General features: G+C 39.7%; 1 protein-coding gene across 1 annotated transcript in view; it reads right to left on the minus strand.

Annotated features, from left to right (window-relative positions):
• HPRT1 (hypoxanthine phosphoribosyltransferase 1) overlaps positions 1-12,689 on the minus strand; it is a 31,303-nt gene extending 18,614 nt beyond the window's left edge. The window contains exons 1-3 of the mRNA XM_027533904.1: positions 12,542-12,689; positions 3,500-3,606; positions 1,823-2,006 (exon numbers count right to left, since the gene is read on the minus strand). Of these exons, the coding sequence (XP_027389705.1) occupies positions 1,823-2,006; positions 3,500-3,606; positions 12,542-12,568 (318 nt within the window). The 5' untranslated portion in view covers positions 12,569-12,689. The remainder of the gene's footprint in view (positions 1-1,822; positions 2,007-3,499; positions 3,607-12,541) is intronic.
• Between the last annotated feature and the right edge of the window lie 430 nt (positions 12,690-13,119).

Consider the following 13,119-nt stretch of genomic DNA (forward strand, 5'->3'; position numbering starts at 1 on the left):
CTAAAACTAACGGGAAAAAACTAGCAATTCCTTGGTGGTCCAGTGGTCGGGACTCCACACTTGCACTGCAGGGGCACAAGTTCAGTCTCTGATCAGGGAACTAAAATCCTGCATGCTGTGTGGCGTAGCCAAAAAAACAGAATTAAAATGTCAATGTTCCTACTGCTTCAAATTGCTCTATGACTATAAATATACTTAAAAAGAAAATATTAAACTCCCTTCATTTTTTAATGAGCTTTCTTTTCAAAGAAAGAACATTCTGCACACGTCTCCACAGTAATGAAGTAGAAGTCATAAAGCAACAAAACTGATTTTTATGTGTATGTGTGTGGGCAGGAGGATTCTTCAGAAGATCAAAAACAGAAATCATGCCCTGGACTGTGAGCCTCTAAGCAATAGCATATTAAAGTCAGTTATATTGACTAGAATTAAACCTTAGTGTAAATCAGCAAAACAACTTCTGTTAAGTAAAAATCCAAATTTTGCATTTAAGCAAGTCTTTAATTCAAGCAAGATACGGACAAGTTAAAAGGAGTTTATAATTACAAAGTACTGTCATGATATATAAGCACAAAGATTTTTAACAGGATAGGGAAACTGTCTATGATGATACTTAAATAGTTGTCCAATCACCAGCAGGACTGATAAAAATGGGGGAAAGGTCAAAAACTTGGGTCAAATAGATGATTAACGAAAAGAAAGGAGGCTGAAAGTTAAATGTACGTAAGTGGTCCTTATTTCCAAATGGAAGTGTAAACATAACACAAGTTTCTACAAAGATGCCCTACAATACTGATTTATAAAGCAGAAAAAGATCAGACATTCATTCTAATCCTTGAAGAAGCTAGGGAAAAAAATCTATTATTTAAGGAAAATAGTAACTCTCAGGAATTACAATGCCAACATGCAACCAGAAAAAAGGCAACAGTATGAAGTAATAAAAATCAAGCATACGGATGATGAAATTCACATGAAAAGATGACATGGATTTTGGTTCACCCCACAAGCATCAATAATGCTTACTCTGTCAATATTCTGAAGCATTTGAGACTGTGTGACACAGACAGAGGGAATGTGACACAAAGGTGGTTTCTTCAATGTGCTAATGCTCGCACTCCAACACGCTTCCTAAAGGACAACTGCTGACCCTCCTTATTACTTACAACTAACTCCAAATGCCTAGGACTCCCTTGCAAGTCAATCTAGCGCCAGAGAGGATATCTGCCACCAGTCAACAGAGGATCCCCTAAGTCCCAAGAGCAATTCTTCAAGGGGGTTTTAAAAATCCAGAAAACCGAAACTAAATCAAAAAAACTTTAAAATAAATATAGGCTTTGGGGGAGAATGGATACATGTATATGTATGGCTGAGTCCCTTCACTGTTCAGCCGAAACTACCACAACATTGTTAATAGGCTATATCCTAATACAAAATATAAAGTTAAAAGTTTGAAAAAAACTATAATAAATACTGGCGACTGTATAAGGCAACTAGTTTGAAAAAGACAATATTCACTTGGATATAAAGTACTAGGGAATATATTAGAAAAGCTCAGTAACCATGTAAAATGAACATGTAAGTATAGTTTGAAGAGCTTCAAAACATAGGAAAACCTACAGCTGCCATGGGTTTTTTTGGTTTTGCAAAACATAATGCTTCACAATAAATTCATGTTAATCTGAATTTTAGAATCCATGTAGTTTTGTTTTTATTTATTAATATAGATCAATTGGAATTTATGCATAATCAGTTAAAGCTGATACATATAGGATGCATAATAAAAATGCCATGTTTATTTTAAACATGTATGAAATATACTTACACAGTAGCTCTTCAGTCTGATAAAATCCACAGTCATAGGAATGGATTTGTCACTATTTCTGTTCAGTGCTTTGATGTAATCCAACAGGTCGGCAAAGAACTTATAGCCCCCCTTGAGCACACAGAGGGCCACAATGTGATGGCCACCCATCTCCTTCATCACATCTCGAGCCAGCCGTTCGGTCCTACAGAAATTAAAATCAGTAACTTAATAGAAATTAAATTATATTATTAAAAAAAACATTTAAACTTTATGGAAATTCCCCAGCAGTCCAGGGGTTAGGACTCCATGTTTTCACTGATGAGGGTCTGGATTTGATCCCTGGTAAGGGAACTTAGATCCTGCAAGCTGAAGGGAGTGGACAAACATTTAAAAAAAAAAAAAGGAGGTTCAAGTCAGTAAACCTATTGCTGATTCATGTTGATGTATGGCAGAAACCAACAAATATTGTAAAGCAATTATCCTTCAATTAAAAAATAAGTTCAAAAAAATATAAATAAATAAAATCAATGCATTGCAAATGTTAAAAAAAGGATTAAGCTTCCACAAAACACGTCCTCTGCCCCCTGTGAAGTCTATCTGTGCTCATAAAGCAAAGGTAAAAATTTCAAAAACCTTCAAAATCCATGTGTACTATAAGATCTATCATGAAAAATTTAAAAAAGCAAATTAAAATAAGATACAATTTTTACCTATCAAACTGGCAAATTCTGATAATACAATATTAGAAGAGACGGTGAAGAAAACAGTACACTCATATACCATTGGGAGTATAAATTAATATAACTTTCTGGAGGATACTTTGACAGTATCAAAACATTCAATAAACACCTTCCCCTTGGCCCAAAATTTCCCCATGCATAAAGTTAATTGACCAAATATCTGTAAAAGGATGTTCCCTTCTAGTATGATCTGTAAAAGCAAAAAAATGGAGACATCATGCATCCATCAATAAGGAACTGGTTATATCAATTATGGTACAGCCAGAAAGTGGAATGCCATGCAACCTTTAAATATTGACACAGTACCAGATGTACTAATCTGAAAAAATGTCCAATAAATTGTAGATCTATACAACAGCAATACTCATGTGTTAAAATATATGGTATACATACATAGGCAGTGAGTAGGGAAGAAATGTGTACAGGAGACCGAGAGAACTTTACTCTTCATGTTTAAGCGTCTAGAGTCAGAATATTTTAGAATATAGTTATAATAATATTATAATCTTAGAATAAAAAAGAACAGCCAGAGACACAAGACAAGCATTTAAAGAAAGTGAAGTTTTTCACTGAAATTTATTTAACAGAAAATTTTCAAGCTAGTGTGCGTAATAATCAAAATATGACCTTGCCTTCCCATGATTGAGCCCCACTCCATTACCCTGTTCAGGGTTGAGAAATCAAAGACTTTGTGACTAAAGTTCATTCCTCCAGTTTCCCTTCAATATTTACTTTATTCTTCTCCATACAGATTCCCGGTATACCATGACTTATACTGGGTTATTCATAAGTTCTCCTCCCCTCCCTTTTTGTCAAGAGGGCTTCTAAAATAGAAAGCATCAATTATGTGAAAAGCTGGCCTAGTTTATGTTCAAATATCAACTAGTTAAAACAGTTGCTGACACTAGAAATTAATATAAGGAAAGACAAAATTCCAACTTGAGATCATACTAACCTGTCCATAATTAGTCCATGAGGAATAAACACCTTCTCTAAATCCTCAGCATAATGATTGGGTATACAAAATAAATTTAGGTCATAACCTGGTTCATCATCGCTAATCTGAAAAAGAAATACAGCTGTGTTAATGAGAGCATTTCAGGATACAAACACTTGATTGGATTTAGATGTTTAAAAACCTTAGCCTATCACAATATTTAGATATTATGAGATATCTTGTGTGTGCTAAGTCATTTCAGTTGTTTCCAACTCTGTGACCCTATGGACTGTGGCCAAGAACTTTCTGTAACTTCATAGGTATAATGAATTGTAGTTATAGAAGAAATCAACCACGTTTCAGAGATGAACAGTTAAGATTACAGAAGTTGAATGACATGAAAATTTCTTTAGTTCAGCAGAGAAGAAAAACTAAATAGCTAAGACAAATATGGCAAAATCTTGATAATATTATAAACATAGGTGATAAGTACATAGAGATCAATTATACTTTTAATATGCTCTCCACTTTTGCATGTTTGAAAATTTAGTAAAAAATGTTTAATACACTATAGTCTAACAAGTTAAAATATCACAGTGAACAAGAAAAATTGATGGTCCCTAACTCAAATCAAAATAGTCTCATCTCACAGTAGGGGAAAAAAAACCCACCATGAAGCTAAGTGATTCCTTAAAAACCCACGCTTGCATAACTCTGAGACTGTTATAATCAACTCATGAGGAGCCTTCATACTAGACACTCTAAGATTGTTTGAGTAGGACCACATATTGGTCATCTTGGTATGTCCAGTTCCTGGAAAGTAAAATATTAATAACACTGAGGACGTGGTACCTGTGGTGGTGAAACATACTATGAGTACAGCTTTCTAAATTTTGTATATGAACCTATACACACAGAGGACTTCCCAGGTGGTGCTGGTAGTAAAGAACCTGTCTGTCAATGCAGGAGATGTAAGAGACACAGGTTCGATCCCTGGGTCAGGAAAATCCCCTAGAGGAGGAAATGGCAATCCATTCCAGTATTCTTGCCTGGAGAATCCCATGGACATAGGAGCCTGGTGGGCTATACTCCTTAGGGTCACACAGAGTCAGACACAACTGATGTGATTTAGCACACATACACACAGAAAAACTATAATAAAATCACAAAAACCTTTATCTTGGGGAGTGGAGTTACAGTGATTTTATTTAGCTATATATTTCAAATTGTCTTCGATGAGTATATATTGCTTTTTACAAAGTCAGGTCCTCATTAATTAGTTGTGGTAGTATGTCTTTTCATATATAATATGAAAAGCATAGGGAAATTTTCTAAGATATATTAAAACCAAATCTATGAATAAAAAATTATAATAGAAATAAAAGGAAGACAAGAAAAAAAAGAAAGGTTGGTATGCAAGAATATACCAAACAGTGGTCAACTGTAAAAACTGGGGACCTGCCACTTTCTGCACATTAATCTTGACTTGGGTTTTTTTCATTGTTAATTTCACTTAAAAAAAAATTATAGTTTCTTTATAATTTCTATTCGGCATTATATTTAAAATTTCTTCAGCACCTGGCCAGTTAGCTCAGTTGGTTAGAGTGGTGCTAATACAGCTTATTCCAAAGACACCAACCAGAATTATAATATTTTGTTTCACATTTTATTCAAGATGGAATATCTTCCAAATCACATTCAAGAAGCTGATGACATGAACTTTGGCAGCTGGCAAGAAATATTGGTCAAACCATAATTAAATCTTGCCAAGTCAGTTATTATCTATTGAGCATCTCCTGCTCCACTCAGCACTGTGTTAGGTGCTTAAGGACAAGTAGCTTGGTTTTCAATAAATTGTAAAAATAGATTTTTAAGATGCATCTATTATCCACAGAATTGATAATTATATTTTAAGAAATTTGAAGTTCATGTCGTCTTTCCTTCGGTCCCCAGAGTTCTGAGTTTTCCAGACTTTAGTGGAGTTTCAAGTGCTGTCAGACTGGTAGTAATTGCACGCCACTTCCGTCTGGAACTGTGGCCAGGAGGCTGGTGGTCATTTGGGCAGGTGGATCGGGACATGTCCACGGGCAAGGTCCAGCAGCACGCAGAGCACAGGCACTCGCTGGGCATGCAGCCTGAAGTCAATATGGGTTTGTTTTAAAAACAAACATGTATTACTTTCATACGCAGGGGGGAAAATCCTATTTTGGGTATGGGAGAAAGATTATGCTAGATCCTCTAGGGTGAAGTACTAATGTACCCAACGCAGCATTCACATCAGGCTTATTTCACAAGACATTACTACAAAAAGAATGGGAATGGGACATCTGTGACACCTACAGGAGTATTTTAAGTGAGTATTATTTTTATAATGCTTCATAACAAGCAAGGTATTACTTTTCCAAATTTTATAAACTGAAATCTAATCAAAGTTTTGGGAAAAGGAGAGGTAGACCTTACTAGATCCTATGCAAGGATAAACATTCATGTCAGGCTTGTCAGACTAGATCTGCTATTACCTGACAAGAATGAAAAATGTACCATTTCAGAGTGCTTTAAAATCAAGATCCAGAGCACCAAAATGGCTTCACTTCCTCCCAGTTACTCACTGCTCTGTCACAAGCATAAACCAGGACCCACCCAGTACTCTGAAACATGCAAGACTTTCACGGAAGACTACTGCTTCTGTGAAAATGACTCAGTATCTGGCTATGGGTTTTGCATGCATCCTAAGAACTTCAAGTCTTGTTTGTATCCATCAAAGCTAATGTGAATTCTGCCCAGAGTTCAAGTCAGACACGCAGTCTAACACAGACAGATCAGCAGGGATATAGCCCCAAATAGGAATTCTGTCATCATGCCAAATTCATTTCCATCTCAGGGAATTCCCTGGCAGTCCAGTGGTTAGGACTCCATGCTTTCACTGCTGGGTGCCCGGATTCGATCCCTGGTCAAGGAACTAAGATCCCTCCAGCTGTGTGGCATGGCCAAAAAATGAAATTTTTAAACAAATTTTCTCCAATTGAAAAGGTTTTATTTTCAACTGGTACTATTCGATTTATATATCACATTCAGTGTAAAAGGGTTTTTTTGTTATTTGATGCATTAAAAAAAATACATCAATATAACTCTTTCCAAAAGGCAAAAACAAAATTCATAAAATCTGCATCACTTGAGGTACTTTAGACATAAATTCACAACTTTGTTATAATTCACTATAAATATATGGGGTTGCCATTTCCTCCTCCAGGAGATCTTCCCAACCCAGGGATCGAACTAGTGTCTCATACGTCTCCTGCAGTGGCAGGTGGATTTTTTACCACTGAGCCACCTGGGAACCTCAATATTAACTGATTAATATCTGATATGAATTAACCCCATCTAATATGGATTAGTTAACAATCCAGTGGGTACTTTGATAGGAAGGGATCATATATATTTAATTACATAAAAATGCATTCAGCATCCACCTTGATTATAGCACTATGCCAGATTTTGTAGGAGGATACAAAGATGATTATAAATTGAGAGACTTCAAAGAGTTTATAATCTAATGGAAAAGACAAATATATATATATGACTAACTATACAGCACATTAAAGCTTATAATCTGTACCATATCTAATCCCACAAGCCCACAAATGTGTGATTATCAAAAGTGCTTATACACACTAAAGATAAATGGAACCCAAGGTCACCTAGCACCAATGACCCCTTCCTAAAGAAATATTAAGCTTAAAGTATATGATAAAGTATTATATTCTGTTGCCTAAATTGCAAACTGAGTAAATTAGACTGACATGTCTCTGGCACCGAATTAGCACAGCCTTCTAAATCAACTAGGTGACAGAAATGCCCAACCTTGTATATGAGTATAAATTACAGGTATTATTTGTAGCTTGTATGTCTAAGGACAGTGGTTACTACCAACACTTCCTAAAAGAAGTGTATTAGTCTGCTGTAACAAAAAATCATAGACTGGGTGGCTTAAACAACAGTAATAGTAACTTATTTCTCACTGTTCTGGAGGCTGTGAAGTCCAAGATCAAGGTTAGCAAAGTAGGCTCCATTATGAGGCCTCTTCTCCTGGCTTGTAGGCAGCTATCTTCTCCTGGCTATGTGTGTGCTGGGGGCGGCGTGGGGCTGGGAACTCTGGTGTCTTTCTTCAAAGACCAAGGCCCCACCCCCACAACCTTATCTAATCCTAATTACCTTCCCAAATACCACTGCTTGGCAGGGCAGGTGGGGCGGGGCGGTGGCTAAAGCTTCAACATGTGAACTTAAAATGCCTCAAGCTCACAAAGAAGCTTCTGGATGGCTTTGGGAAGGGCCCAACCCCAAAATATTTAGGGGAGAGCTCTGGAGGGGCTGGAAGTGGAAAACAAATGAAAATGTGGTTTCTTTGCAGATACATCTTTCCTTCTATGATTCCCAGTTCAGCCAGAAATGGCCAAAAGATAGGTTATTAATAGCTCTGAGACACTTACCATTTACTCAGTTCAGAAATCTGACTGCATCTACTCAGAGCTTTAGAAGGTAGCTTTCAAATTCTAACTCATCTATAATAAACTTGTTAATGGTAAAATCTACAAGGCACTTTTATTAATATGAAAGATTACTGAAAAATGTAACATTACTATATATCTTTTGTTTAGGACCAAAATCCATCTTTTACTATCATAACTTATCAAAATTATTTTATTTTCCAGTAAAACTGGAGCCACAAATTCTTAATAATTATATGTGTCACATCTATAATAATGGTTTTCATACATGAAAAATGTTGTTGCTTGTACATAAGATGTCTAATTACAAAGATATATTATCTAAAATTACAGTAAGCAAAGAAATTAACTAGAATGAAGATAACACATGCAACATCAATTCATCATCTGTGAGCTGGATGGCTTAGGTCTATTTGTGATCCAAAAATGACAATGTTTATGCGTCTAAACAAGACTAAATGGAAGTGAGGAAATGAGTTTTAAAATGTGAATTAAAAGGTGTACAGTAATAGATAAAATACATTTTATTTTATTCTTAGTAACCAACAATACGGGCTTCCCAGGTGGTGATAGCGGTAAAGAATCTGCCTGCCAAGGCAGGAGACCTAACAGACAAGAGTTCTCTGAGTCAGGAAGATCCCCTGAAAGAGGAAATAGCTACCCATTGCAGTACTTTTGCCTGGAGAATCCCATGGACAGAGGAGCCTGGCAGGCTACAGTCCGTAGGGTCGCAAAGAGTTGGACACTACTGAAGCAACTTAGCACACACACACCAACAATAATCCCAAGCTTCCAGAATGGGCAGAAATGACCAGGTGGCATATTTTTACCTTTGATATTCAGACACTTCAAACTCTCAAAAAACACCAAAGCAGATATGTCATACCCTTGGGATAATCTGTGATAACTCAGGGTATCTTAAGACCAAAATTATGAATTTCTGATGCATTTATTCCTAAATGTGAAAATAGTTTAAGCTAGTAGTATGTTCATTTTCCAATTTTATATCAGCCTTACAAATAAATTACATACATCACTTGCTTGCCCTCCCTTCTAATAGGTAAAGAATTAAAAGCTTTACAAGAATCTAAGGCTTACAAGAATTAAAATCAGCATTCTATTCAACTCAGGGATAAATTATTACCTGCTTCTATGTAAGCGGGCCCATAACTACTATCTATATGTACAAGGACATGCATTTAGCCAACATTATCATCTTTCCTTTCCAGTGTGCACAGCAGAATAATAGGCATGTTAACTCTGGGCAAAATACATGCCTATCAATTATCAGAAGCACAGTGCTGAAGATAGTAGTTCACAGCAATTTCAAATGTCTGTTTGAATTCTTATTTGTAGCAAATTTTTCTAAATATTAGACATTTGGCAGCCACTGGTAGGAAAGTAACAGTCTCAATATTGATATTAACAATGGTGGCTGGCAATTTTACAGCATATAAATCTTACTGATGCATGTAATATACAATTACAGAGGAAGAAGAGGACACTAGCACATCTTCATCTTTAGCATCTCTTCACACTGGCGGTAAAAATGACACGGCCTAATTACTCCCTAGTGAACTACAGAAAGCTAACAGAAAGCTAAAAGAACTCCAAGACCCTTCTTCTCTGTTGATCTGGTTGTTCCTTTTGTCTTTTTCCCGCCTCTTGCCTACAGACTTTCTGTAATACCTAGATATAAAAAATGGATGGAAAAAGTTAAGATGAATCTATAGGATGCATGTCACATTAATTAATCAATTTTAGAATGAAACCACCAAATTCAACTACTCCATTTCTCAGCGGTCACCAAGGATAATTTTGGTCTACACTGTCAGCCTAAATCCTGTTGATAAAATGATAGTGTTGTGGACCCCAAAAAAGCACTATTTTATCAATTCTGTGAAAATGTGGCAGGGTAAGATTTAAGCCCAGTTAATAGGGATTACATTTCTAGCAGTGCTGCTGCTAAGTCACTTCAGTCGCGTCCGACTCTGTGCGACCCCATAGACGGCAGCCCACTAGGCCCCTCTGTCCCTGGGATTCTCCAGGCAAGAACACTGGAGCGGGTTGCCATTTCCTTCTCCAATGCATGAAAGTGAAAGTGAAGTTGCTCAGTCTTGTTTGACCCTCAGCAACCCCATAGACTGCAGCCTTCCAGGCTCCTCCGTCCATGGGATTTTCCAGGCAAGAGTACTGGAGTCGGCCATCCTGAAATGTAGAAGATATTTTATCCACATAATGTATTTCTGATGCTTCATAATAACCTGCAAAAATTTAAAAGCTTGTTCTTTGTTCAAGTGTGTCCAAGTTTTCCCTGGTAGTTTAGAGACATACTTAGAAGTAGCATGGGTCTTACCAGGTAGATCTGGCGGTCAATTTCATCTGATTGATACTGGGTAAGTTACTTCATCCATCTATGCCTCCAAGATCATACTAGTATTTATCTACCTCCCTCAACGTCCCTCGGAATATCTATTATGTATTCTTAGGGCATTTATACTAGATAATGTTGTAAAATATTTACTTCACTGCCTAAGACATAGTATGTACTAAATAAACACCTACTACTGTCACTTTGAACTTAAAAGTGGAGAGGTTAAGAGCAGACTCTGGGGCCAGATAGCTTAGATTCAAATTCTAGTATTGCTGGGTCATCTTGGGAAAGTTACTTAACCTCTCTGAGCCAGGTAAATTTTTTAAATAAACATCAAACCAATTAATATGTATAAAGGGCTTAGTAACCAGCACATAGCAAGCACTATTTAACTGTTTGTTATTGCTAACATGGAGACAATTTCTGGGAAGGAAATAAAAAAGGGAACAGGAATTTGCAAACCAAAAACACAATGAATATCTTGATGTTTAAACAAAACTAACAGCCAGTTATAGCAAAAATAATTCACTGTATGCTGGGGCAAGCATTGGACCCCAAAACTTAAAACCAATCAACCTCCTCAGCAAGTGAATAAAAATAGCTGAGTAGGTACTATTAGCATCATATTTAAGCACATGGCGCTTGATAGAGACCTAGGTTTGAGTCTGAGCTCCTTTCAATAACTTCAGAGATTTAGAGCCTAAAAGGATTCAAAGATTCCCCATCTGTAAAATGATAACCATACTTCTGTTAGAGGGTTGTTTTGAGGACTAAATAGGGATAGGCAGGTAATGACAATGATAGGATCCCAGCTGCTACTGTTGCTAAGCCGCTTCAGTCGTGTCCGACTCTGTGCGACCCCATAGACGGCAGCCCACCAGGCTCCCCTGTCCCTGGGATTCTCCAGGCAAGAACACTGGAGTGGGTTGCCATTTCCTTCTCCAATGCATGAAAGTGAAAAGTGAAAGTGAAGTCGCTCAGTCATGTCCGACTCCTAGAGACCGCATGGACTGCAGCCTACCAGGCCCCTCCTTCCATGGGGTTTTCCAGGCAAGAGTACTGGAGTGGGGTGCCATTGCCTTCTCTGAAGGATCCGATAGGATCCCAGGGCAGACTCCATTAAGACCACTGCTCTTTAAGTCACAAGGCCTAATATGAAATAGAATCCTTTCTTTTTTAGGGCTCAACGGTTTATTTAATTTACTCATCCAACAGAAAATCATCGAGAATTTCTTACGTGCAAGGCACTGTGATTCCTGCCCTTTTGGGAGAGACAATCAACAGGTAATAAGGTAACTGTTATAATAATAATAGTAATAATGCAGGCTAAGGCATTTAACTATTGAGAGAGGGTTGGCTCTTTTAGCAAGCATGATCAGAAGGGGAGAGCAAGGGGAGGGAGCAGCTTGGCTTCTTGGAGAAACAAGAACCAATGAGGTTGGAGACAGGATACCAGAGACGGATTATGGTACCAATGTCCTTGAAGGTCAGGACCAGATTCGCATTTTTTATGCCCCCTGAGACATCAAAGAGCAACGGATTGGGATTCAAGCATATCTGATTACGAGGCCTGGCTTACCTCTGGGCTGTGGGAAAATTACCTAATATCAGTTAACTATTTTCTACGCATGTAGGTATGGTTACGGCTGCCAAGGCTGCCGCGAGGATGCAATGAAGCAATGCGCATTCCCACAGATATTCATCATAGTGTTTGCAGAACTAAGTGAAAATACCAGTCCCCGCATGCCTCCCATGTGGTCGTTTCCGTGCCCGGGGCCCTCTCCGGACCTGCCCTGAGGACCTCACTCCCACACTCCAAACCTACAGAGAAGAGCCTCTCCTAAGAAATCCCCCACCCTCACCGCGCCAGATCATTCCCGAACTGGCCCACGGCCCCTCCCCATAGCACGCTCGCCAGCGGCACATGTCAACCAAAACGCCATTTCCACCCTCTCCTCCCACACGCAGCCCTCCTTCCCGGGGCTCTCCAGAGGCGGCCACCCCGACCTCGCCGTTCCGTCACCCCAACGCCCCAGCGTGACACGCGGCCGAACCCAGGAAGATGCGGCCTCCCCCCTTCCCGCGACCCCAGGCCACCCGGACCCAAGCCCGCACTGCGGCCCCGCGGCTCGGGGGGGGCCGGTGGCCGCCGCCACGGGCCTCGCGAGCCAGGTTGCTCACCACCACGCTGGGGCTGCGGGCCGCCATAACGTAGCCGGCTGGCGCGCGGGCTGAAGGCAGTCTGGGGAGGAGGAAGCCGGTGGCGGGGCCGAGCGGGAGGCGGAGGCGCGGCGGTGGGCGGCGCCGCGCGGGAAAGCCAAGAGGTCTGCAGGAGCGCTCTCCACCGCCGCTCAGAGCTCCGGAGCAACAGGCCCCGCCCCGCCCCGCCCCGCCCAGGGCCGCCCGCGCGCTCCCCGCGCGCCTCCGTGGGCGCCTGCGGGTTTCCACGCTCCGGTGGTGGCCGTGGGAATTTTCTTCCCAAGGAAGTGGAGAGTCGTCCGCAACCTCTCTTTTGCTTTCCCTCAGTCTCTGTCCAGACGGTCCCCAAATTCCCAGACCTGCCGCCGCCCTCCTTTCCTCCCAGTGGCCCTAAATCAGGCACCGACTCTTCAGGTTTCTGTCACCACGTGGTTCCTCTCGCCCAGCGTCCCCTTCCCAAGACCTTGGACTGCATTGCGGCTTCCATTTCCCTGAATCGTGGCCCAATTCTAACAAAAATCTTTAACTGGGTGTACGAGTTGAGACCTAGAACCGTAGAG

Source organism: Bos indicus x Bos taurus, chromosome X, assembly GCF_003369695.1.
Source record: "Bos indicus x Bos taurus breed Angus x Brahman F1 hybrid chromosome X, Bos_hybrid_MaternalHap_v2.0, whole genome shotgun sequence".
Taxonomy (NCBI): Eukaryota; Metazoa; Chordata; class Mammalia; order Artiodactyla; family Bovidae; genus Bos; species Bos indicus x Bos taurus.